The 27,984-nt window shown below is 38.9% G+C and overlaps 1 protein-coding gene across 1 annotated transcript; it reads right to left on the bottom strand.

The window, feature by feature from the left end:
* Positions 1–1,159: 1,159 nt before the first annotated feature.
* Positions 1,160–27,598, bottom strand: LOC105439408 (deleted in malignant brain tumors 1 protein-like). The gene is made up of 9 exons (XM_030975839.1): positions 27,404–27,598; positions 18,019–18,333; positions 14,111–14,455; positions 12,177–12,485; positions 5,876–6,211; positions 4,867–5,187; positions 3,935–4,071; positions 2,731–2,941; positions 1,160–2,491 (listed from the first exon to the last, which is right to left on the bottom strand). The coding sequence occupies exons 1-9, from the start codon at positions 27,531–27,533 to the stop codon at positions 2,040–2,042; spliced, it is 2,556 nt and encodes an 851-aa protein (XP_030831699.1). The 5' UTR covers positions 27,534–27,598; the 3' UTR covers positions 1,160–2,039.
* Positions 27,599–27,984: the final 386 nt, after the last annotated feature.

Here is a 27,984-nt window from a genome sequence, read left to right as displayed (position 1 = left end):
TTACCTTTTTTATTCTGCTATTATCATAAAGAGCTATATTATAGGCCTACGTATAATGGTAAGAAAAGATGATGTTGCAACTACGTCTATCTTTTCTAATGCCCATGAAATATACAGGAGTATTTAAACTTTCATCACAAATCCATCTGTGGATTAAACTTAAGAATGTGACCCGCTTTTGAGGGGCTAGGTGCTTTGATGATGCCATAAGAATCCATTATCAACCGGTGAAAGCTGTGCTTACATGCGTTAAGCTTCGATTTACTTGATCCAGTCACCAAGGGGGAGTAAGTTTTTATCGGGGGGAAATATGCATACATGAATTTAGATGGAATAATCTTGGTTTAACGTCCATCAACGTTTTTCATCCAGTTTAAACTCTGTAAACGCACATAATTAAGCATGCATACGTGTTTACTCAAACACACTCACAAAGACGAAAAGACTGGTATAAGTTCGGCAATCGGCATGATTATTACATAACAGGTTGGTAATGTTTTATGAGGGAAAGGAGCCATATTGGAGACACGGTTTTGCAATAACGCGGATCGGAAAACTTCGCGGCTCGGATCAAATCAAATCAAACCCAATCAAATCAAATCAAGATATGTTATTGCGGCCAGTAACGTAGCTCTGAGATTGTGGAGGGAATGACAGACAGGAGGGGTAGGATGGGAGAGGGAAAGAGAAAGAGAGAGTGGGGGAGGGGGCAGGGAGGGATAAAGAAAGAAATAAAGGGGGAACAGAAGATGAAAACTCCTCTCCACCCTCCCCGATTCGCAAATGATCGGGAACATGCATGGCTACTCCGCCCCCCCCCCCCCACTCCGGGAACGGAGGGACCGCATGCGTGTTCCCATAATCTTCGGCTCGTAACAAAGAAAAAGATCTTCTACACACCGGATTTATGCTGAAAATGGGGGTTGGGTGCTGGGAACACGCCTATGCGTACCCTAAATAACACTGAGTGGGGGGCCGGCTGGGTGGCTACTCCAATGACTATATTAAAGGTGAGCTATATACAGGGCAGTCATGCAGTCCAGCTTCAAGTTGTACGCGATTACAATACCTTTAAACCGACATAGATTGTTTGAGTGTATCAATTTTTATGAAGTGATCATCAGCTTTTACGTGTATGAATACAGGCACGCCAAAAAGGTTCGTATTAAAAGGTGCATCTTTATTGTCCATACATTTAGCGATGGAATTTGGGATATTTGCATGGTATATGAATACTCGAATTGACATATTGAATACATTCTTACAACAAGACAAAATAATTTAAGATATTTTGAGTTGGAAAAAGTTCAGTACATTATGCACATGTAGATGATCATTATGAGAGTTGATAAATTTAACTCAGTTACGCTGACATTTTTTCGACAAAACTAAATTTGTTATTTTTTTAATTCGGAAAATCAGTCAAATACAGTAAAACCGATCACGAAATGTACACCTTACACAACAAAAATATATTTCAGATTGTTTGTAGATTAATTGATGACGGCAAAGTGGAATGGCTTCTAGCTGACTGGACTTTTTTTTTTGCATCTTTTTGTTTTGTTTTGGTTTTGTTTTTTGTTGAGGGGGGGGGGGGGGAAATGTTAATTTCTGTCAACCTTTCCGTGATATATGCAACTTGTTTGTTAGTAAACGACATTATATGTAATAAAATATGGCTATTTATATAGAAATTTTTTTTATGATGTACATGTAGAATTCATTTACATTTACATTCATTAGACTATAAATGTAAATTTAAAGGGCACGTTGATGGAACTCGTAGCCAGAATCATAATCTTATTTACAGATATTATCATGAAGTGTATATATAACCACAATTTTACAAGATTTATACTGGCTTAAAAACGGACAATGAATAGTCGGTAATTCGGTATTTAGATTTACTTCCACATACATGCATGAGATTATGTTTTTTTCTTGTACGTATAAATTACTTTCGTTATTTTCAACATGGGTTGTGAATTTTCCATCGTGGATCTAAAACGCCCATGATGAAATCATTACAATTTTTCAGTTCAAATGTACGTAGTCGTTTGATAGATACCACGAGGCATCGCATTGTTTTGATGCGTCGTTCTTTCATCATTTTGATCATGTCCACGACGGTTGTCCTCATCAACCCGAGGCGTGGCCGGGGGCGTGGCCGGGGGCGTGGCCTGGGGCGTGGCGGCATCCTCGTTCGGCTTGTAGGGAGACTCTAAAACCAGCGACTCGTAAGAGGGCGGCGACTCGGTTGGCGGCGGCGTGGAAGGCCGGTAGTCTGGCGGGGGCTCGGTCATGTCGAAAGCAGAATTATGGATGTACCCATTGTCATCACATGATGCGGTGTGGGTTGGGGCGGAGACATGACGGTGGAGGCGCCCTCGCTGGTAGATAGCCAGGCCGATGAGGATGATGAACATTGACAAACCCATGGCGGCGATAAGTATTATTTCCCAGACTGGTATGCCATCTTCAGGTTCAGGTTCTGCATATTTAAAGAGAATTGCAGTGTGTTCGATCAGCACATTTTTGCAACTTTGCATTTCCATCTTCAAACTAGCTTTAATTTTCCGATAAGGCCTGAGGGTTTTTTTTCTCGTTTCTTTCATTTATGTTGACACTAGAAATAAAAGAAAATTGTGCTTGCTCCACTCTTTTTTTTTTAAAGTCGAGTGGCGCTCAAGCTTCTATTTCATTTAGGTTGCTTTGAACGCAGTGACCTACCGTAATAATAACAATCGATTCCGACGTCCTGATCGTGCAGGCAGTCTTGCTCCCCCCAGGCACCATATTGACACTCCCTCAGGCTGCCGTCGTCTGCATTGCAGTTGACGTTGCTAAATGCAATCGGGCCGTTGCTATTAGGAAACTCTGAAGGATCCAGGATCTTAGCATCATAGGTACCCGAGGCATAGTTCAGCTGTCTACATACAATCTGTAAGCATCAGACAAATTAAAAGTAAATAATTGCTGTACTGTGACGTAGCTACAGGGAGGCATAGGGAGCACTTGTCCCTCAATTTAATGACGAAAAAGAGGAAACAAGGGAGAATGAAAAAGAAAAGGGCCAGGAATATCATTCACCTCTCAAGACCATGTGACCTCCATGACACCAGCGCTACCCTTCCCCACCTTCGATGGTTGGACCCTCGCTACGCCACTGTTACCGAATACAACATAAATTCGAACATCGAGTTTCTTAAGGTTTCAATCAATTACAGTCACACCAATAACACCAACGAAAGATCGTCGAAATACCGACGACATTAAACATTACCCTAAACATGTTAAATTTGGGAGGTAGTGTCGATTATTGATCGGGCTAGGATCGTATTGGCGGTGATTGGCCGGGTCTCAGAACAGATCTGTGAGATAAGAAAACGCGATCTCAACGTGTCCCTAAATCTCCTGTCAGATGTATATATTATGTGGGGGTAAATTCCATTGTGGGGGGGGGGGGGGTGGAAGAGGGCACTCGAAGCCGGTGCGACTAGAAAAAATGGCATTTATCACGAAGCAATATAATTATAAGCCTATAATGTAAAATTAGAATAATAGGAGAGGGTGTTTTATGTAATAATAATGATAATAATATTTGGTTCTTTTCTAGCGTCTTTTGGAGGAATCCTACCAAGCACCAAACGTCTCTATACGCTTCCAAATGTGTAAATTACGGCGCTCTAGCATTTCAATCTATTCATTATACAAATGTATATGAATGAAAACCGGACGATCCGTATTCCCTCCGTATTTGGTGTGCGAGGAGAATTTTTAAATATTTTATCTCATTTTTTTGTATTATATCATACATTTGTAAATGCTACATGTACAAGGTACAAGGTACAGACCATTTGACGACTGTGAGGGGGAGGGTTAAAAATGGGAGATGGGGGATGGAAAGAGATGAGAGTTTGGGAGGGGGCTTCACCTCTGCCTCGGTCTGCCCCCATCCTTCCGATGAGCAAACAGTCCCCCAGGCTCCATCTCCAAGGTACACCTCAAGCCGACCATTCGAAATCACGTTATTATAGCCTACCAGCCTAGGTTTTAATGTTCCGATGGATTCTAGAAAAAGAACACAAATATACATTAATAATATAAAGTTAATACATAAAATAACAAAGGTAATAATAATAACATTCCCCTCATTATTCAGCAACATGATGTATAATCTAGCAATGCGTTCCATTCATCTTTATAACACAAAATGGCAAAATGCTTACTTTGTGTGAAAGTTAGGAAATAGAAAGATAATTAAGACACCAAATATCGGATATTTCACCCAAATTATATGTTACAATAATTTTGGCAAGTTTCATGCTTCTTGTTTTCTAATAATAATAATAATAATAATAATAATAATAATAACAACAACATTTATAAAGCGCAACATATCCATCTCTAGAGATGCTTAAGTCGCATACAAATAATTTGAATTAATATTCAACATACTTAAGATTAAAGAAATATTAAATTTTAACTTCCATTAGATCACACACACTCGGCAACTTCTATCGGACGGTAAGGAGGTCAAAATCTCACAATTCACTTACTATGAAGAAACTCAACGATAGTCACTTTGCTTTATCTATTGAGTATTTCACTTAATTGTCATCTTTATGCAGAACTTATGAACACATTTTCTGAAGATTTCAGTAAATGCAATGTCATTGCCTTTGATATTGCCGAAATATACTGATCAATGTTTGGTAATGCCGTCAGACGTTAATTTAAAGAAAGCCTTAAATTTAAATAAATAATTCGTCACACTCAGTGATTCAAAAACGATTGTTTAAAAATCATAAATGAGCACTTGAGTTTCAAAAATGAGAAAATAATTCATAGCGACAATTATTTTACCATAAGGCCTGCACATCATAGATATATCTCGAGTATGGTCCAGATCGTCGACCCCCACGCCATCCCCAGCCGAGACGCACTCTCTGAGATTATCCTCATTCCCATCACACGTGATCGTCTCCATGTCCCAGATAGGACCATCACCAATCCCGAACACGGCCTCGTCATAGATCTCCATGACGGACTCGTAGCCGAGCTGTCGACAAACGACCTCGGATTGATGTTCGTTGAGGGATGTCACGGTGCCCCAGATACCCGAGTGATATAGCTCGAGCCGACCTTGACCAGCGTACTCGCTATTTTGTAGTCTGATGTCCAAGTCTATACATACAAAATAATAAAACATCGTAAACACGATTCTTTGAATTCGCTTACATTATCGCCTCTCTCTCGGACTCCAGGGTCTGTCATTCTTATCAAACCTAAACTTCACGAATATTACACAATCGCAGAGACTTTCAAGAAATCAACTTAAGAGCAATTTCAATACAGCGTTGTATTTCCTTTACAAATCAAGTTTATTCGCAAACTTCAAAAGGGAATGGACAAGGCTATTGCAATTGACTCAGGTTGATTCTTCGAAAGTCTTCGCGATCGTGTTCTCTGTGGATTCATATTTCTTGATTATGATCATTGAAAATTGCCGTCTTTGTCGTGGCGGGGGAGCGGAGGAGCGGGGGGGGGGGCGGCGTACACCAGTTTTATGCTAGATACACAGCTAATCACGTTGCATAATTATTATTTCCTAGTATGTTATTTTCGTATTATTTAGCATTATTAGCACAGATCATTTTACCAGAAATTGATGAACTTCTTTGTCTTCTGGCCCTTGTTATCACATTTTGTTTATAATGTATCCACCATTACAAATACCGTAGTAACTCATTTTTGTTTTTTATTTTTTTCTATGGAGTTATTTAAAAAAAATCTATTTACTTTCAGGTGAAAGTAGGGCATATGACATTATTCAGCAAAATGTTAGACCTGATTACAAAAGGCTTGATCTCACCTTTGGGTTTGCTACACCAAGCCTGTGCAACTGTCTCTGGAAGACATTCATATACACCATGATTAATATTCGACACACATTCGTAGTACAGCACCTCTTCTTTCCCCGTGCATTCCCAGTGTCTTCTTGATGTATCACCGATCACGGCGTTGATGACCGCGACGGGCGTCCGGTCATCATCGTCGACCTCGTAACCGAGCTGACGACACACGACTTCCCGCTCCTCCCTGCCCCAGTCGGCATCGTCACAGACAGTGTACCACTCGTCGTCATACACCTGGACTACACCTTCGTAACTCGTGGAACCGCCCAGGAGGCGAATTTGCTTGTCTTTCGCTAAAATGATAGTTGGCGATGAACATTATGAGAGTGATACTAAAATTTTAGAAAGTGTCCCAATGCGGGTTTAGAAGAGTACACCGGCCCTAGCCGAGCTGACTAGATGTTAGACGCTTAAGCAGGGGCGGTGATTTCCATGACCGGGGGGAACGAAATGCGAGGGACGGAAGAGCAGTGGCGTTTTGAGCAAAAACGTTTGGGGGGAGGGCAGAAAAAAATCTGCATCACCACCACTCTAACATGTTACGCAGGCCCTGGAAACGTTTTTCAAAGTGGCGGGGGGGGGGGGAACTAAAGTATTAACGATCAGGTAGAGCAAAGGAAAAGAAATTGGAGCGTAAATTGGTGTGGGGTCCAGGGGCAAAGCCCCGGCGGTGTCAAGGGGCGGAGCCTCATGAAGCTCAGGGGTTTGAGGCATTTAATTATTATTTGTAACACTGGCTGCAGGTCACTTATTGGAGTGGGGTCCAGGGGGCGGAGCCCCCAGAAGCTCAGGGGTTTTAGGCATTAAAGTACGACCAGGTGAGCAACAAGGGGCCCGCCTTAGGGCACTTAGTGGGGTCCAGGGGGCAGAGCCCCCAGAAGCTCAGGGAAAAATCATGCCATTTCAACAACATTTGTAAATCACTGGAATCGAATTAGAAATAAACCACGTTTAAAATTGAGGGGAACTGCCCCAACCTCCTCCTATCAGTACGATGCGAGGGAGCATAGAGAATGAGAGGGACGAAAGTGACTACCCCCTCACAGGTTTTTGAAGTTTTGTTGTATAAAAAAATTACATTCTTTAGCAAAATTATAGTATAAAAACAAGCAATATTCTTTTTTTCACACTTCAATTTTCTCGGTAAAAAAACTCGTCGCTGTTTTCACGAAGTGACGGTAGTGAAAAAAAATTGCATTCACTTTGCGTGACGATTCTCCTCACTACCGTCACTTCGTGAAAACAAGGACGAACTATGTACTTACCGAGTGAGAAGATTTTTGCATTTTTAGTTGTCTAAACGCTGCACACTATTTTGACATTTCTATAACTCTTCATCCTGTAAACATACATTGTAAACTACACAGTTAGAACGGTGTTTAAAATATCACTGTTTAAAATAATGTTGTTTAAAAACGTAAACAACGTTGTTCAAAATCGAAAAATCAGTGCTCGATTGGCTTAAACAACTATGTATTGAAAAACAAAAAGATTTAGTTAAACAGAGTTGTTTAAAAAGTCCCGGGGGAAAAATCACGTGATAGATTTAACCAATCATGACTTCGCGTTGACATTTTCTCGATACGCGATTGAAATTTGGGCGCACACATGCGATATGCACAAAGTACGTACATATGCATAGCGCATGCAGCATGCAATGCTAGTGCTAGTGCAGTGCAGTGCAGATGAAAATGGCGAAACAAGGGCAAGGCGACGACTTGGTTCTTTTCGGCTTCGCCGATGGGGTTTAGGTGAAGTTATAGAGACAAATAATAATATTGTCTGTCACTGTTAAATGAATATGATGAACAAATGTTGAAGTTAATTGGCAACAAGCTCTACATGTTACAGTGTAATCTTTGTGATTATTGCAGGAGTGGTTCCGGTAGGTCATTTCACAAATTTAAACAAATGAGGTAATAACCATTAAACAGCTCTGTTTAAAATTTAAGAAACTCCTTTTAAACAACCCAGTTGTGCAGTAATATTGAATAAACAACAGTTGCTTAGTAATTTAAACATTATTGTTTAACATTTACACAACTTGCTTTAAACAACCGAGTTGTGCAATTTTATTACTAAACAAGTGTTGTTTAAAAGTTTTTCTAATTTTTAAACAACTAAGTGTTCAAAACGTAAACAACCTTAAGTTGTTTAATTTTTAAACAACAGTTGAGCGATTCACCGGTTAACTTGTTGTTGTTTACAATTTTAAACAACTTGTTTAATTTTTTTCTAACAGTGTATGCTAACATGATACCAACAGAATACAGATTTCTACACTTGTAAATTTTGAAGGATATTATGCGAGGGAGCGTAGCGACCGAGTGGGAAGATATTTTGCATATTTAGTAGTCTAAACGGTGCACTCTTGGGCCCTCCAGAGTTTAAACGTGAGTTGCCGTCTTTAGTCAGTATTTGCTATACATTTTTTGGGGGAACTTTTTCAAAATTGAGGGGGGACCAGGGGCGTCGCCAAAGGGGGGGGGTGTGGGGGTGCGACGCCCCTCCACCTGTCAGGATATTGTCGGTAAAATTGCGCTGCCGTCGGGAAAAAAGGGAAAAGGGGGAGGGAAAAAAGAGAGGGAAAGGGAAAGAAAAGAAAAAAGAAAAGGAAAAGAAAAGAAAGAAAGGAAAAGAAATGAAAGAAAAGAGAAAGGAAAGAAAGAGAAAAAAGAAAATGAGGGAGAAGAGGAAAAAAAGGAAAAGAAAGAAAAGGAAGAAAAGGAAAAAAAGAAGAAAAAAGAGAAAAGGGAAACAAAAGAAACGGGGGTTGAAGAGAGGAGAGAGAGGGGAGGTAAGAGCCTGAGAAAGGAGGAGTGGGAGTAAAAGAAAGGGGGGTTGTGGGTGGAGTCGTCTCGTCAAGGAAGCAAGAAAGACATGGGTAAATATGTTGCTGTGTCGGGTCAGCTGTGTCGGTATTCTTGCTCGATCCTCGTGTACTATATCGATGCAGAAGTTTGAAGTCGGTAAGATGTATATTGTCGGTCGGCCGACAAGTTTTTCCCCCTACGAACTGTGACTTTTATCCGCTGTGGCGTCTTCGAGAGTGACTACAACTACAATACTTGTATTTTCTCGAAATTTCACTTTCCTATAATATCAGCTAAAGAAATCAGAGGTTTAAAATGTTCGGGGAAACTAATTCAAACAAGGATTAAGAGTCAACAACGGTACGACGAATTGTCTTCCTTTCTCTATATTTTGATGAAACGCCAAAATTTCCGCGATTTGCGCAGAGGGGGGGGGGGGGAACTGAATTGAGATAAGGATTAAGAGTCGAGAACAGTACAACGAATCGTTTTCCTTTCTCTATATTTTGATGAAACGCAAAAATTCCCGCGCTTTGCGCGGGTGGGGAAAACTTCATTTAGACGAGTCCAGAACGGTACAACGAATCGTTTTCTTTCTCTAATAATTTGAGGAAACGTCTAAGCTTCCGCGATTTGCGCAGAGGGGGGAAACTGAATTCAGATAAGGATTAAGAGTCGAGAACAGTACAACGAATCGTTTTCCTTTCTCTATATTTTGATGAAACGCAAAAATTCCCGCGCTTCGCGCGGGAGAGGAAAACTTCATTTAGACGAGTCAAGAACGGTTCAACGATTCGTCTTCTTTCTCTCATAATTTAAGGAAACGTCAAAGCTTCCGCGCTTCGCGCAAGAGGGGGGAAACAAAATTCAGATAAAAAAAAGCTTAATAAGAGTCGAAAACGGTGCAACGAATCGTCTTCTTTCTATAATAATTAAATCAAACGTCTAAGCTTCTTGCGCTGGAAGGGGGAAACTGAATTCAGACAATTAGGGCTTATTAAGAGTCGAAAACGATATAACGAATCGTCTTCTTACCCTAATAATTGAATGAAACGTCAAAACTTCCGCGCTTTGCGCGGGAAGGGGAAATTTCATTCAGACAAGGATTAAGACTCGAGCACGGTTCAACGAATCGTCTACTTTCTCTAATAATTTAATGAAAAGTAAAAACTTGCGCGGGAGGGGGGGGGGGGAAAACTGAATTCTGATACGGATTAAGCGTCGAGAACAGTAGGCCGACACCGAATCATCTGCTTTTTCTCATAATTTAATGATACGTCAAAGCTTCCGCGCTTCGCGCGGGAGGAGGAGAAACTGAATTCAGACAAGGATTAAGAGTCGAGCACTGTTCAGCGAATCGTCTACTTTCTCTAATAATTTAATGAAACGCCATAACTTTCGCGCTTCGCGCGGGAGGGGGAAATCTAAATTCAGATAAGGATTAAAGGGACTTTGTAACATTGTTCAGATGAGAGATAGTGGTGCTAAGGTAGTGACTTCAATGCTAGATGTACAATTAAAGATAATCTGAAAATTTGAGTGAAAACGGATCATTATTCGTGGTACAAATTGGGAAAAACTGATCTGATCGATTCCTTAATTCTCCCAACTATATTATTCTACTTCTATTCTGCTACTTGTCAAAGCCTGTTCAGCATCAAGACAAGGACAATTTAATTACATTTTAGGTGAATGTAAATCGTCACAAAGCAATAAAATGGCTCTACATTCCATTCCAGACAGTTAAGTGTTGACAGATTTTTATAGCCTGTTTTATGTATTTTTGTCATGGAAAAACGGTTGGGAAAATTCAAAAAAGGTTGGGATAATTTACTTTTATTCACTGTAAGAGGGTGCCTCACATCGACGCCTTCAAAGAAAACCATAGATATCTTTGTGGTTTGAGAATTTGTTCAGGATTTTTTGCATGTCAGAGGGATAGTATAGTAGAAGGATAGTAAGTAACATTTTATACAAAAATTAAGCAATTTTTTTCATCAACCTTCAACAATGTTACCGAGTCACTTTAAGAGTCGAGAACAGAACACCGAATCGTCTGCTCTTTCTCATAATTTATGAAACGTCTAAAGCTTCCGCGCTTCGCGCGAGAAAGGGAGAAACTGAATTCAGACAAGGATTAAGGGTCGAGCACAGTTCAACGAATCGTCTACTTTCTAATAATTTAATGAAACGCCAAAACTTCCGCGCTTCGCGCGGGAGGGGCAGAACTGAATTCAGATAAGGATTAAAGAGTCGAGAACAGAACACCGAATCGTCTGCTTTTTCTCATAATTTAATGAAACGTCAAAGCTTCCGCGCTTTGCGCGTGAGGGGGAGAAACTGAATTTAGACAAGGATTAACATCGAGAACGGTAAAGCAAATCGTCTACATTTTATAATAATTTAATGAAACGTCAAAGCTTTCGCGCTTCGCTCGGGAGGGGGGGGGGGGGAACCTCATTCAGACAAGGATTAACAGTCGAGATCGGTACAATAAATCGTCTTCTTTTCCTAATAATTTAAGGAAACGTCTAAGCTTCCACGCTTCGTGCGGGAGGCCTAAAACCGACACCCCCCTAATGAGCGCGCTTCGCTTACTCACTACCGCCCCTCCCTAAAATGAGATCCTAGCTCCGCACCTGCATTAAAATATACAGCTTTGATGTTGACTTAGTTGACGAAATAATTCGTATATTTATGTCGTCGAGGAAAATGATCATTTGCGCATACGCAATTACTATATACCATAGGAAAAACAATTTAGCCTTCGGCCCCGGGTTTATAGGGTTAAATTTGTAGATATTGGGATATTTAATTTTGTCGGTAATTGGTGGCTAGTTTTGTCGGTAATCGTTGGCCTCTACACCCCCACTGAAAAAGGTCTAGCGACGCCCCTGGGGGGGACGTGTCCCCCCCCCCCCCGTCCCGTCCCCCCACCCCAGGATCGCCGCCCCTGCGCTTAAGCATTCAATAAATATCTTGATTCCTACCGGTACCCAATTACCTCACCTGGATCTAGAATGTAAATAGTGGCTTGACAAAATTGAATAAAATTCATTACTAAACTAAACTGTTCTGAAACGGTTATGTGTATTAACACGCAGTTAGCCTGTTCTGTAAACTTTATATACTTAGACATTTAACATTCAATGGTGCCATTAGAACTACAGAAGCAAGGTGTCGTGGGGATGTGAGACTCCCAAGCTAAAAAAATGTCGCAAATCACAAATTGTATTCTCGGTTTAATAATTAGACAATTCTACCCGATGCTGGCAACTAAAAGCAGAGGGGAAGACGCTAAACAATACTAAGAACTAAGAAAACTAAGAACTGTTTTATCTGTCTGAAATTTTTGCCCAAACTCTTTTGAAAATATGTGGTCCACCCCTCTCCCTTTCATAATGATTTAGCGTGTTATAAATCACTTTATCATGGGAAAACTTACTCAAGCAAACAGCGCCCGAGTCGGTACGATGGTCGCAGTTATCATTTGCGAAACCACTGTGTTCGCAGCTTAAGAGACCACTCTCCCATCCTTGGCAATTTAGGTCATCCAGAAGAATAGGACCATCAGCCGATCCGAAGTGGGAGTTCCGAGGCGCTTCCTTGGCCCCGAGTTTGTAGCCAAGTTGGCGGCAGACGACGCTGGCGTCGTCGATATCCCATTGGTCGTCGCAAACAGTGCCCCAGGTGGCACCGTAGAAGACTTCAACCCGGCCTTCGTATGGTCCGCTACCGTCGACAAGGCGGGCGTCTGGTGAACGAAGAAAATAAAATGATCTTGGTGAATGTTGACATTGATGTGAAACTGAAACGAAATCTAAAAAGAGACCGATAAAAAGAGTCGAGTGATCTGTAGTACAAAAGAAATAAAGTACACAATGATTTCCACTTACGACATCACAATCCAACTTCCAAAAAGGAGTCCTTCATAATTATGATGTATGGGCGACGTTCAACATTTTCTTAACCTATTCTTGATCTGATTTGTCTCGATAAATTTGTCTTGCTGACTGCTATGCTCATAATTCAGGATAATTTAATTACGAAGGCTTATGCCTATTGCACACGGAACGTTATGTTGAATACTTCATAACCTGCGCTAATCAAGTTCAAGTTGATATTGCATTCAGTTTGTGAACGATGTCACTATCGCATGGCGCGTCAAAAACGCACTAGTCGATCAATGACGCAATCACATGTTAGCAATCGACGCCTCGTGTGCAATGAGCATCAATAAAAGGTACATGTATCATGTCCCACTTTCAGCCAACATCAAATTATGTAGAACTTTGCAGGATTTGTGAATATGTCACGTATGTCCTATAAATCTGTGAAATTTAAACGTTTTCTATTATTCTAATTATGCAAGAAAACCCGTTTACTTTCTAGACTTCACTGTCAGACACTATTGAGTGAGTGCCTGACTTCTTTCATTTTTCGTTGGTAATAACATACATCAACTACATCAATAACCCACTTCTTGTAATGGCCAAAATCATACTGATTGAATCTTTGCGCAGCACAAAACGTACGACCATTCGGTACAAGGGTCTGAAAATCAGACTTTTACTAAAATGATTGCAATCACTAAATTCGATTCGTTATATTTCCACTAAAAGACATTTTCAAGCCCTTTCGTTTTTGAGGTAAGTTCTAAATTAGTATTTTTTTTCAAATGCCGTTGAAATTTAACCTTTTCATTTTTATTTTTTTTGGCCTGCAAATGGGACATATACTGTCGCTCATATAGTTGGAATATTTTAGTTTTACCCCAATTGATGAAATTATTTTAAAAATAATTTAAAAATAATAGATCTAGATAATAGTATACATTCTCAGATTTTATTGAATAATAATTTGACAATCTGTGTTTTGCGTGACTGCTGAAGCATGTGTATGCTACTATGCTTATCAACTAGGGGACCTACGCCCTTAAGTCATAAATGACAGTAATGAGGATTAATGCCCCACAAAAGGGCACACATCGAAACGGTTTTGATCCTGGGGCCTCATAGTTACGAGGCCATTGCTTTGCACTGAACCATGACTGTACGCAGCGGGGGCTAGGTTAAGGGGCAGTTTCCATACACAAAACAAAACAAAGAAAATACAATAAATTTTCAATAACTTATTGCATTTTACCCCGGTTCCCAACATAAAAAAGTCCTCTGTGTGCCCATGCCTTGAGCCATAATGCATGGCCGTCCAGAGGATTTGTTTATGTTGGGGACCGGGGTAAAATGCAATAAATTATTAAAAAATTATTGCATTTTCTGTTTTACCCCATAAATTGGGGTAAAACAAAAATATTCCAACTATATCAGCGACAGTGTAGTAGCTTCTGCTTCTGCAGAATAATTATTATTGAGACAATACCTGTAGGATCACACTGTAGAATCACATCTTGTTTCTTATAGCAGGTGTCAACGGTGCCCCATTCTGCATCCGGACACGCTTCCAGTCTCCTCTCGTTACCATAGCAACGGAAACCGCTGAGGAATGCCCGTGTGTCGTTGTCGTTGTGCCCAGAGTTGGTGCTTTGTGACGGATCACTCAAAGAACTGTTCAAGTAACCAGAGAAGCCAAGTTGACGGCACGCTACTTCCCCGGCTGCAGCGGTCCAGGTATCACCGCAAACGCTGCCCCAAGTGTTAGAGGAATTCCCCATGATCTGCAGTATGATATCATGAGTCGGATGAATCCTTATAAGTCTTAAAGAACCTGGATGGGACATATCAGAAACACGAAGGATATCATTTTACTAGGCGTTGGTATGTAAATATACTAATACGACGACATTCTTATCTCCAACAAAACTCCAAACACCTGGACAATGATTCTGCCTTGATTATTAGCAACACTGAGACGGTTTCCTTTCGGTCTTTCTTCTTAAAGACAAGTTATTGCGTGATTTAAAAAAAAAGACCGACGGAAAGAAGAAAGTTAATAATAATAGGTATAGCACACCAACAATAAGTACAACAAACACATGTTATTTGATGATTGCAAATGATCAAGCTTTATGAAAGCTTCAAAAAACAAAAAACAGAATTGAACTCGGTCAATGCGTTGTGATTTTATACCATTTTTTTTATATCGCAAAATTACCGAAAAACCTGCCAGAAATGTTCAAATTGGCAAAAATGGCAAAATTCGACAAAGTTGACAACTTAATTCATCACTTTCTTGGACACAAATAATCAATTAAATTATCAGACACTAAAATATCATCTTTGTGGTAAAACATACCAAAAAAAATTCATATATCTATTACCGTTTTGAAAACAGAAGCAAACAAAATAAGTCATTTTTGCCATTTTTAGTTTGCGAATCTGCAGATATGAAAAAGTTGTGAAAATAACTAAGTCCGTCTAATTAATATGCGCATATGTAATCAAATCAAAGCCGAACATGATACATCAATGAAACCTATGTATATCAGACAGGTATGGAAATATATTTTTTTTGAAGAAAAAAAAAATATGAATATTCATCAAATATGCAAATTAGGTCATTTCAGCTAATTATATATATAGGAAAGTCAAACTGTTCATTTTGTTGGCATTTTTAAAAATCATATATTTATAGATCATATTTACATCAAATATTAACATTAAATTCCAAATATTTTTGCAATACCAATAAAATATGGCGATGGAAATTACTTGGATCACCGTTACAGCTATTTCCTCATATGTTTCACAAATTATTCAGAAAAACCGAACAAATGATAAGAATCTGCAGACTTTCAGCTACATCACAGTAAAGCTTCTTTTAAAAAAATGTCAGATTTGAGGATTTATGACGATTTTCCGAGAAACCATTTAATTCAACAGGCCATAACATTCCACAGGGACTGAATTTCAGAGAAAAATAAAATTTGGTGACCCCAATACAGTTGTGGCTACCTTGAGTGTAAATAACAAATTGATTCATTGAGTGAAACACATGAGGATATTGCATTTTTGTAGGGGAGTTTTATACATTAACGTGCATTTTCACCACGCAGAATAACAGTCAATGGGCGATCAGCGGGCCATGTCACACATGGCTGAAAAGACAATATTCTAATTAATAATTTAACATATTTCCCACATGCCTATAACAATGAAACTACACAGAATTGTAGTTAAAGGTATGCTCGAAAGATATATGAAATAAAAGTTTAAAAATATTGTTTGTTTTTTTAAAAATAAATTTACGAAAATTGCTATTTCTACCAACTGACTGCTGTTGTGTGTGTGTATGTGCATGGGGCAGACTGTGTGCACAGGCAGTGTGATCACCCTATTAATAATAATACCACCTGCGGAAAAGCAGCAAACGCAAATAGGAACAATATCATGTACCATGCAAGCCGACACTTACAAGCAGCATCTAATCATATACCTTGTTACAGACAAATTATTACAATATATATATATATATATATATATATATATATTAGATATGATGTAACGAAGTTGATACCATAGTTACTCAACGAATTATGATGGAGTTTACCCGAAAATTAAATTTCAGCAAATACATTGAACTCCAACCTATTTTAGAACAATTAAACGTAGATGTTCAATGGCGTAGCTACGCCCCCCCCCCCCCCGCCCTTGAAAAGGGGGAAGGCAAAGCAAAGCAAAGCGAAGGGAATCTGAGAGGGAAAAGGCAACATGATAAATGATACGACCACTAACTAATTATCATTGGCCTTATTCTCTCGCATTTCATATCTGTCTCGTGAGACTGGTGCCTCGAAATGACGCCAATACGCAATTTCTAAACCCTGTCTCTAGAATACTGTATACGAAAAAAGATAGAATCATCATAAACATGATAAAGGAGAAATCCTGAAAGCCAACCAATGAGAGCGCACTGTCATCGCTGTGGGGGGGGGGGGGGGTTTAATATTCGTTAAATGGATTTCAGATTAGCTAGGCCACCAATTAGGGGAAGGTTTCGGAGGGTGGACCTATGGTATATTTTTTCTTTCTTTTCTCTCTCCCCGTTCACCTCACGCCAATTTTCTCTCTCTCTCTCTTTGTCATTCGTGTGTGGAGGGGGGGGGGGGCCTCTGTTCATAAGCTACAGGAGATAGTAAGCAAATAATTACCGTTGGTGAAGGTGGTGGGACAATCACTTCCGAGGCGATCTGGATGTAGCTAACTTTCTGAAGCGAAGCTGAGGAAAGATAGCGTATACATTCAGATCGCCGAGGAAGTGAAAGCTTGCCATCGCCTGAAACCAAAATATGATTATTTGCTTTATATTCCACATCGGAAACATTTCACTTCTTCCGTCATTTTAGAGCAACAAGTCATCAATTAACAGCTAGCAAACGGTGTACGATACGTACAGTGCATGCAGTATGGTGGTGTGAACATATAGTTCGCGCGTGACCAAAGTTCGCGTACTAACACTAAAAGCGCTAAAGACGAGCGCAATACGCATCGTATACGGTACGTTGTACTGTGTAGATAGTAGTTCTATCTTCAGTGAAAGTGCGTTGCACTGTGTAGATAATACTACTATCTACACAGTGCAACGAACTTTTCTTCTCCCATCAATCATATTGCTTCGATTGTCTCATTTTCGCTCGCTGGAACATTGCCAGCACAAACCACTGCAGGACCTCTACCTCCTGGACGGATCATCGCCCATTCCCATTCACTATACGTTAAGTACTAAAAGGCTGTATTGTCTGACCGTTCATGAATATTCATGTTTTTGCTTACCTCGGCAAAATGTATGCTTTTACTAAAGGAAAAATTGGGGGTGGGGTTGGATGAAATGGACATAATGAACCAAGCAGAAGTGATCTATGATAATTCATGCTTCTTATCCTTCGTGTGCTTGACCTATAATCTTAAAATCGCTTGGCAAACTGAGTCCAAAGTTCGACTTGTTTCACATGTGTATTATAGGCAATGACGAGCTTGCAACCTATTTTGATCAAATTACGATGGGTGAACTTTCAAAAGTCAATGGGACATGAGGGTTCCAATGAAAGAGCTAGTGATAACGTACGTCGGGGTGGATGTGCTTTTCGTTGAAACAAAAATGAATTTTTAACGATTTTGGGGGGTAAAATTCCATAGGCTAACATGTTAGGCTGCTGGCTCTGACGATAGGGGGCGTTGTGAAATGAGACTAAACGGAGCTATGTGGATGGGCGAACTGTCTTTTATCATATGATTTACTCTTGACCAATCGTAGAGCAAGATTCTTAGTATGTAGAATATAATACATGTATATCCTTTTCGTTGATAAGGTTCGAGAAAAATAGCTCTTACCTCGTGCTGTACACATCACCGAAGCATCATCCTCGTGCGCACAGTCATGAGTCCCTATCGTATTATGGTTGCATTGATCCAAGCTCTCTTCTCCTCCTCGACATTCTACATCGTCCAACCATATGGGACCACTTCCAAGGCCGAAGGCTGCGGCGACCAGGGCCAGGTCCGCCCCACTGTAGCCCAGGTCCTTGCATACCGCCATGGCCTCGTATAGACTCCAGTGGTCGTCACAGACGGACCCCCAGCGTTCATTGTAAAACACCTCAACTCTTCCTTCGGAGGGAACCTGTCCATCCACCAGTCGCACATATTCTATAAAGAAGCAAGTGAAAGATGAGAGAATATTTTATGTATAAATAACCTTCAGTGCTGTCTTTCAGACCAGTAAAGGGAAGATCTTTTTTTTTGGTCTTTAATAAAAATAATAGTATATTGGATACAGCGCACATAATTATCCACCACGCAAGAAGCTCAAGGCGCTCCAATATTACCTCGACTCTGTTAGGCTACCGTATGAGAGCTCACAGCATTCAAGGCATAGGCGCCGGAAGTGGGGAGGCAGGGGGGGGCAACATGCTTTTTTTTTTGCCCCCACCATCAAAAAAAAAAAAAAAAAAAAAAAAACAGTAAAGGGGTAAAGATGGTTTGTATTTTTAACTCAAAAGAACATAATAATAATACAAACCTGAATTAAATCACATATAAAATTCCATTCAAAGAATAGGAAAGTTAACAGGGATTTAATTTCCTAAACATTCCGCATGCCACCTATATTTATCAATGTTTTTTTTTATAATAACGATACGCGCATATCGTGGAAATATTGTGAGAGGATGGGAAAGCGTGTGTGTTTTTGTTATAGGGATGAGAAGACATGAGCCCCTGAACGCTGGCGTACTAATGGGGGGGGGGGGTATTTCTTATTCGATACCAGTGATTTACAAATGTTGCTGAAATTTTGAAAAAATGTCCGTATTTTTTTCTCAATTTTGTGTGTAAGTCATACCTGTTTAGGCGTTTGTTGGAAAATTTGAAATTCCCCAATTTACAGTCAGGCGAAAAATATGCTTATTTAGAAGCCTTCGTGTCAGGGCCTGCAGAACAGCTGGGCTCGGGGGCTCAAGCCGCTCTCACTTTTTGCAAAAGTATGTTACAGAGAAAAAGAAAGAGAGAGAGAGAGAGAGAGAGAGAGAAAAAAGTGACCTGCCAATATCACAAATGAGGTATCAAAATATGCTCATCTGACCGTAATTAAATGCCTAAACCCCAGAGGTTACAGGGGCTCCGCCACCGGACCCCACCAAGGACCAAAAGGCGGGCCCCTGGATGCTCATCTAACTGTAATTAAATATCTAAAACCTTTGAGCTCCCGGGGCTCTGCCCCCTGGACCCCACCAAGGGCCCTAAGGCGGGCCCCTGGATGCTCATCTGACCGTAGTTAAATATCTCAAACCTTTGAGCTCCCGGGGGCTCTGCCCCCTGGACTCCCCGCCAATTAGTGACCGGCCAGTGTCACAAATAAGGTATCTAAATATGCTTATCTGACCGTAATTTAAAGTCTAAAAACCCTGAGCTTCCGGGGGCTCAGGCCCTGGACCCCACGCCAATTAACGCTCTACCTGATCGTTAATGATACTCCACTTTGAAAAACGTTCCGCGGGGCCTGCATGTAACGTGTAAGAGTGCTGGTGATGCAGATTTTTATTTGCCCCCCCCCTTCCAAACGTCTTTGCTCATTACGCCACTGCCTCTGGAAGGTGAGCCCCCTATAATGTTTGCCCCCCCCCCCTAAAAAATTTTTTTTTTAATCCCAAACTGCTTCCGGCGTGCTTGATTTAAGGCATTCCTTCCTGTCGCCCATTTAACACCTGGGCGGAGAGTGGTAAATGTAGATTAATTTCCAATTCAATCCATGAATTTATAAAGCACCAATATCTAGTTGCCTATTCAAAGGCGCTGATAAGAATGAAAAGTACCAAAAATGTGTGTTCATGATTCTAACTGGGAAAGTCAAATAGGCAGTGACTAATTGTAAGCAATCTGACAACATACGTCTTTCGTGAGTTCTGAAAGTGGAGCACTAATTTTGTTTTCTTCCAAATTCGTGAGAAAATAGTTAGCGCCGTATCAGCCAACCGGCGAATAAGGGTGTGTGTGTGTGGGGGGGAGGGGTTAGTGAGCAATACTTAAAATTAAAAAAATCAACACCACCCCCCTTGCGCCAAGGGGAGGGGGCCGTTGTCTTTTTTTTATTTGAAAACCGTTAAATTTACCTGTTTGGGGGCCAAGGGAGGGGGACCTGGGCCCCCGCGATCAGCTACTGGAGCTGTGTACAAATCACATCGTTGTGCGGTTGAATGCACCCAAGATCAAGAAATAGGGCATTTTCGTAATGTAACCAAATGTATGCACATGCCTTTGTGAATCGCCTCGATACAAATAATTTCATTCACCTGCTACGTATAAATATATACCAATAGTCAGAATTCAATTTGCATATATTAGTTTTTGCTAGGTAGGAAAAACATCATGGCCTGCTTTTGAGTAATAGCAATTTTAATTGCTTTTGTCACCCCTTACCAGCAGATGTATGGTAATACAATTCAGATTTCTGTATACGTACCAAGCAATTTGCAAAGGTCGTTGAAGCACAATTATATATCATATGTATGTTTATTATATTTATTATATATCGCAATTTTACTACCATAATGCTACCATGCAGGTTTTACGTGTAATTTTACTTTGCCACTGATGTATACTTTGTAAAAGAAACTGCAATTCGGCTCTCGGGCCGCGAATGTTTTTTTAATGAAATAAACCATTTTAAATAAATAAATAAATAAATAAATCGTATCTTTCTCTCCCTCTCTCCTCTCCACTTTCCTAAAGCTGTTTGCATGTATTATGACATTTCTATGTATTATTTGATTATCTGATTGTTATACTCATTGTATGTTTTCCGATTGGTCAAAGAAATAATAATAATAATAATAACACGTAATTAAGCAATTTGCATTCTACTATTGAAATGCAATTATTCGTAATGGGTGAATTAGATAATTCGTATAAATTGGGTCACATTATGATAACCTGATCAAAGCAATAAACGTCATCGGACTTATTTCTATATCAAATTGTAAACGATTGAATGAAATCAAAATATAATTTTCCTTGATGTTTAAAAAAGAACATTAGAAATTCTACTCTCCATAGAGTTGAGATTCATGTGGTCACTTGTGGTGTCCTTCGGCCAGTCACTCAGGGTCTAGTGGTCTCGTGGTTCAAACCCGCTTGTCCTCGCCGATGTAAAACTGCCATCAGTTCCGTGAGAGATTGCTAGAGTTACCGGTACATGTATTTACCCACCTTTGCAAGCAGCCTTCATGATTATGTTATTTAAAAGTGAAGGCGGTCATTGAGGCTGTTCACACCGGCAGAGATAGCGCGGTGTGGAAGGTACAACGTCGTTTCGGTCCGCCAAATAGCGAGCCACGGCGAGCCAAAACGGCGTGCCACTGGAGCGCCTCTTTGGGGTGGTCCACTAGAGATAGCGCGGTCTAGCTAGACCGCGCTATCTGCCGGTGTGAACCCGAGCTACGATAGCACGCCGGAAGTCATCGTTCTACACGCGGGGAATTTTATACTTAAATTCTATTTTGGTGCGATCTGAATCTGAATCGGTACAACTCAACAGGGCTGTTGCCAAGTCAAATTTCCTTATGTTTGAGAAGTATTTAAGCTTCGAACTACATGCGTCTCAAGAATGTCATCTTTTTGTTTAATTTTTTTTAATTTTTTTATATGCATGCTAATTCCAAGGTCTGTAGTTATTATTGTGAGACTGTTGGTGAAATGCATCACTCCTTAATAAGAGAAGAAAAGATGTAGCTTCGGAGAGTATTGGAATGTAAATGGATAACTCTTATTCTTAGTCAAATAATTGCTTCATTTTTTTTTCAGGTGTACTTATCTATTATGTCACGAGAAGCAATACACTTATTAGCATACTGGAAATGCTTTTGTTCTCTCAATGGAAAATCTATTTGACAGTTCTAGAGGAGAGGGAAAAAAAAAAAAAAAAAAAAAAAAAAATTTATATGCATGCAAATTCCAAGAGTCTGTAGTTTCTATTGTGAGACTGTTGATTGGGTGAAATGCATCACTCCTTAATAAGAGAAGAAAAGATGTAGCTTCGGAGAGTATTGGAATGTAAATGGATAACTCTTATTCTTAGTCAAATAATTGCTTCATTTTTTTTCAGGGCTGTTGCCAAGTCAAATTTCCTTATGTTTGAGAAGTATTTAAGCTTCGAACTACATGCGTCTCAAGAATGTCATCTTTTTGTTTAAAAAAAAACTTTTTTATATGCATGCAAATTCCAAGGGTCTGTAGTTATTATTGTGAGACTGTTGGTTAGGTGAAATGTATCACTCTTTAATAAGAAAAGAAAAGAAGTAGTTTCGGAGAGCATTGGAATGTAAATGTTGCAAGGAAGCATTTATTTTGTGTATTCTGTAAGTCAGGCTATTATAGCACCTTCAATGTGGAGAGGGTACATAATCCTTTATAGCCTTATTTTCGGGAATGTTACCTTTAAATAGAAATTTTTAGAGTGGGAGGGGTGGGGCGGGGGAGCTGCAATATTGCATGCCTTACATGTATCAGTTTCTTTCCCAGATGACGGGGTTTCGTTCTTGCTTTTCGTGGGGTCCTTTAAGGTGGGGGATTGGCTCTGGGACTGGGTTAAATTTTCTTGTGTGTGATAGGTTATGGATGTTCTGATTAATTGTAAATTGTTCTCCCTCAACGTGAAAGGGATCAGGGACAGAGATAAAAGGGAACGCATATTTTTCTGGTGTAAAGATAAAGGGGCGGACATTGTTTTCCTACAAGAAACATTTAGTACTAGCGATTGTGAGGACAAGTGGGCTTCAATGTGGGAGGGTTCTACTTATTTTAGTCATGGTTCTAATCACAGTAAAGGAGTTCTCGTTTTGATTGCGCCGAGGATAGATATTGAGATATTGCAAGTCTTAAAAGACAGTGAGGGTAGATATATTTTTATAGACTGTAAGTTTCAAGGTGTTAGGTTGATTTTAGGCAATGTGTATTTTCCAACAAGAAATTTTGAGAGTGATCAATTGCAATTTCTTCGAAAATTACGTAATAATCTGGCTAAGTTAAATAAAGATAACTACCCGGTTATAATAGGTGGTGATTTTAACATGATTAGGGACATTGAATTTGATTATAACGGGAAATCTTCAAACAGGATTTCGAAAAGATTTAATCGAGAATTTGAAAAATTCATGGAAGATTTGCAGCTTTTGGATATTTGGAGATGTAGGCATTCTTTAAAAAGGCAATTCACTTATATGCAAAACAATCCCTTTATGCAAAGTAGACTAGATTACTGGATAATATCAGAATGTCTAGAGGAAATGGTTATGAAGTGCGATATAATTCCATCTGTTGCCCCTGATCATCATTCAATATTTTTACGTTTATTTGACAAAACAGTCAATAAAACGAATGGAAGAAAAGGGTCATATTGGAAATTCAATAATAGTTTATGTGAAAATGAAGATTATGTTAGAGAGTTAAAAAAGAAAATTTGTCAATTAAAAAACGAACTGCAAACTAAAATAAAAGACAAAAGGTTGTTATGGGATTTTTTAAAAATGAAAATTCGGAGCTTTACACAAAAATTTTCAAAAAAATTGGCTGATCAAAGAAGAACAATAAGAACAGATTTAGAAAAAGAAATACAATGTTTAGAACAACAATTGACGGAAAGCACTAATGCAGATACTTTAGAAAAATTGGAAAATACAAAAAAGAAATTAAAGGAAGTTTATAGCTATGTAAATGAAGGAATTAGGATTCGATCACGAGCCTCGTGGTACGAAAGCGGAGAAAGGGATTCGCGTTATTTCAATCAATTAATGCAAAATAACAAAAGAAAGAGTACTATTAAAAAAATTAAAACCTCAGATGGTGCTATTTGCTGCGATGAAAAAAGGATAACTGAAGAAATCCGGAAGTTTTACAGCATGTTGTACAGTAAAGTAGAGTACGAGTGCTCGGATAATTGTTATAATAGTTTCTTTCAAGGTTTACCGAAATTGACTGAAAAATCTCGAGAATACTGTGAAGGATCTATAAGTAATAAAGAATGCCTAGAAATCTTAAAAGAATTAAAACAGAACAAATCACCTGGAAATGACGGTTTTTCTTCAGAATTTTATCGTACCTTTTGGCCGAATATTGGAGATTTAGTTAAAGATGCCTTGAATGAAGCATATAGATTAGGAGAATTAGCATCGTCTCAAAAACAAGCTGTAATTACGTTAATCGCTAAAGATGGGAAAGATCCCTTTTCACTGAAAAATTATAGACCCATTTCCCTTCTTAATGTCGATTATAAAATCTTAACAAAAATTTTGGCTAAGCGAATCAAGAAAGTATTAAATGAGATCATTATGGGAGATCAGGTGGGCTACATGAAAGGGAGGAATATTGGTGAGGCCATTCGCATTATAGATGATATTATTTTTCATACATCCCGTTACAATTTATCTGGTTTTTTGTTAGCTGTAGACTTCGAAAAAGCTTTTGACTCAATTTCACATCAATTTCTTCAAAAAGTTCTGTCGTCATTTGGTTTTGGTCCGTCTTTTCAAAAGTGGGTTAAAGTTTTATACATGAACACTCTAAGTTGTGTATTAAATGAAGGAGGGTCCACTGGTTATTTCAAAGTAGAAAGGGGAGTAAGACAGGGAGACCCTCTTTCTCCGTACCTCTTTATCTTGTGTATTGAAGTAATGGCACACAAATTACGAATAGATAAATTGGTGGACGGAATTAATTTTGGAGATAAGGAAACTAAACTAGTACTTTATGCGGATGATATGACAATTTTTGTTCGCAATAAAAAATCAATTAATAGGTTAAAAGTATTATTTGCAGATTTCGAAAAAATGTCTGGACTGAAAATAAACAACGACAAGACTAAAATATTAAGGTTAGGTTCATGTCAACGTTTAGATTGTGATTTTGCTTTTGGCGAAATAGTTGACTTTCTTAAGGTTTTAGGGATTTTCTTTTCCCTCGATGAACACAAGAAAGAAGATCTAAATTATAAAGAAATCTTAAGTAAAATAAAAACACTTTTAAATATTTGGAAGCAAAGGGATTTAACACTTATGGGTAAGATTCAACTATTGAAAGTGCACATTTATTCTAAAGTTCTTTATCGGGCGTCACTTACTCCTGTTCCAAAATGGGTTTATGATTCACTGGATGAATTAACTTTTGATTTCATATGGAAAGGAAAAACAGATAAAATCAATAGAAACACCATGTTCTTAGACTATAACCAAGGGGGGTTAAAGATGTTAAATTTTTCTGCACAAGTTAAATCGCAGCGAATTATGTGGATTCAAAAACTTCTAAACAAAGATGAAGACATGAAATGGAAACAATATTTTAACTTTGTCACTGAACACGTGGGTGGAGATTTGATATTTTCATGTGACTATATACCAAGGTTATTAAAAGTGACAGCTCCACAATTTTATATGGATTTATTAGAAGATTGGGTGAATACGAGACATATAAGGAGTATAGACATTGGTGATGTGGTAATTTTTAATAATAAACTTATTCGATATGAAGGAAGTTGTATATACGATAAGAGGTTGTATGACAAAGGAATTTACAAATTAAAACATATTCTGGAAAACGATGGTAAACTAAAAAGTGACGGGCATTTTATCGATTTAGGTGTTGAAGTAAATGAAATTGAAAAGATCAAGCACTTTTATGCCTGTTTACCAGTTTGTTGGAAAAATTATTTTAAAAAGGGAGAAGAAAAAAATAATTCTGGAACTGATTTCACTTTGGGGAAGAAAACAACTAATATAGCTGATTTAAAATCAAAACAAATTTATGTACAATTAATAAAGAAAGATGATTTTAAACCTTTGGTTTTTGAGACAATTGGAAGGAACTATGGTTTTTCCTGTAAGGAAATAGAAAACATATTTTTAAGACTAAGACAGTGTACACTTAACAGTCGATTAAGAGAGTTTCAGTTCAAACTTATACATAATATATTATATACAAACCATCACCTCTTCCGTTTTGGTCTTGTCTCGACTAACTTATGCTCATTTTGCGAAAAAGATGAAGAAACATATAAACATTTATTCTATACTTGTGAATTTGCACAATCAGTGTGGGAAATGTGCACGAGATTTTTAGACTTTGAAATACATAACTGTAGTTTGGAGGAAATTCTGTATGGGAAAGAGGAGAGAAATAAAGGAAAATATCAATTAATGAATCATGTTTTAATTCTTGTTAAATATCTGATTTATAGAAATAGAGAACTTAAAAAATCACCCTCTTTTAATGAAATAAAGAATAGTATAATAGGGGATAAAGTAGAAGAAAGGAAATTGGCAGCAATGAGGGGAACTCTCACTATTCATTTTTCTAAATGGGAAAACCTGAGTATTAGACAAACAATTGGAACCCAGAGCCAGTCGTCCACCGGTTAAGAGGGGGGGGGGGGGATGGGGATAAGGGAAAGGTCGGGTAGGGTAGGGTTAACAAAAAGAGAAAACTTTTCTCTCAGGACAACAGTATAAAAAGAAGTATAAGTTGCTACATTGTTAAAACAAAAAAAATTTGGATTATACAACTGCATATGTTTTCTTTGAAAATATGAATTTTTGTTTCAAATATGATGTATAGGAACTAACTATGTAAGTTTCTTTTGAAGCCGTTTGTAAGACAAAAATTTATACTGATTTATAATGTCATCACATTTGCAGTGAGAGTTACATATGATGATTGTAATTTGTACTATGATTATAATTTGTTTCAAGAGAGAAAAGAATAAAAACTGACCTTAAAAAAAAAAAAAAAACTCCTAGTTCGTAATAGCGCGCGAAATCTTTGACCGCTCTGACCTCATGACGTCACGCGTCATGGCAACAGGACCTCTCAAAAAGGGGGTGCTACGATAGACCGCGCTATCTCACTGCGGTGTGGATCCGGCGAATGCCAATGGGCGGACCGTGGGTCGCGCTACGATAGCGCGATCCACGGTCCGCCCACGGTCCCCCTTGCGGTGTGAACACGCCCATTGTCAGACATCTACTACTCAGTCCCACCAATGTAGTGGGTGTATTGGCCCTTAATGTCCAGAAAATACAGACATTAATAATTGTCAGTATTCAGATCGCGGGTATAAAGGCCATAATATGTTATTATGTTAAGTCCCAAGAAACATGAGAAATGTGTACTCAAGGCATTGACGATTTTTATTTTACGAAATCGTCGAGTTGCCATATAATGAGTCATTACTCACCCGCATTTCCAGTAATGTACGGAAATATGCTGAATAATCCCACCAGGCTGATGAACAAAAGGGGATTCATAGTCAAACAAATATCCACAATTCGCCTACAATTTAATAAGGTCTCTATGCCTTCCAACATAGAGACAGAAATGATATGTTGATCACGACTAAAAATGTCGTAATGTATACAATAATGGGGGTGAATTCTTCTTCCTGATCAAACCGGTCGCTTCGCTTTGTTGACATTCCCTATACAGTGCGTCCCAGAAAAAACGAAACCGAGAACTATAGATGTTTTATCATAACTTGACCACAATTACGATTAATAAATTACACATATTTGGAAAGCTTAGAGTCTCCATTCTCATTTGATGCAACTTATATGATGCATATTCCACGCATGAGTGATGACAAGCAATTTGAAGAGATGATGCTTGCATTTCCATAATTTGATCAAACGAGTTCGTGTTCACTGGCTGCCTGCCGTAGCAACTAACATAGTTGACAAAAGACTCCGTTTCGTTGACGATCAGCCATGCACAAAGAAGGCGAAAGACCAGTGAAAACGAACTCATTTGATTAAATAATAG

The sequence above is a fragment of the Strongylocentrotus purpuratus genome, unplaced genomic scaffold (genome assembly GCF_000002235.5).
Source record: "Strongylocentrotus purpuratus isolate Spur 01 unplaced genomic scaffold, Spur_5.0 spur5_scaffold_8, whole genome shotgun sequence".
In the NCBI taxonomy this organism is placed as follows: Eukaryota; Metazoa; Echinodermata; class Echinoidea; order Camarodonta; family Strongylocentrotidae; genus Strongylocentrotus; species Strongylocentrotus purpuratus.
This window is presented reverse-complemented; position numbering and strand designations above follow the sequence as displayed.

Bases quoted from the DNA above. Each gene is read 5' to 3' on its own strand.
- LOC105439408 (XM_030975839.1), bottom strand. From the start codon at position 27,533: ATGTTGGAAGGCATAGAGACCTTATTAAATTGTAGGCGAATTGTGGAT. The intron at 14,456-18,018 runs GTAAGAGCTATT...TGTCCCATCCAG, and splicing joins GGTGATGTGTACAGCACGAG to GTTCTTTAAGACTTATAAGG. The intron at 12,486-14,110 runs GTATTGTCTCAA...TTCGTTCACCAG, and splicing joins TCTACAGTGTGATCCTACAG to ACGCCCGCCTTGTCGACGGT.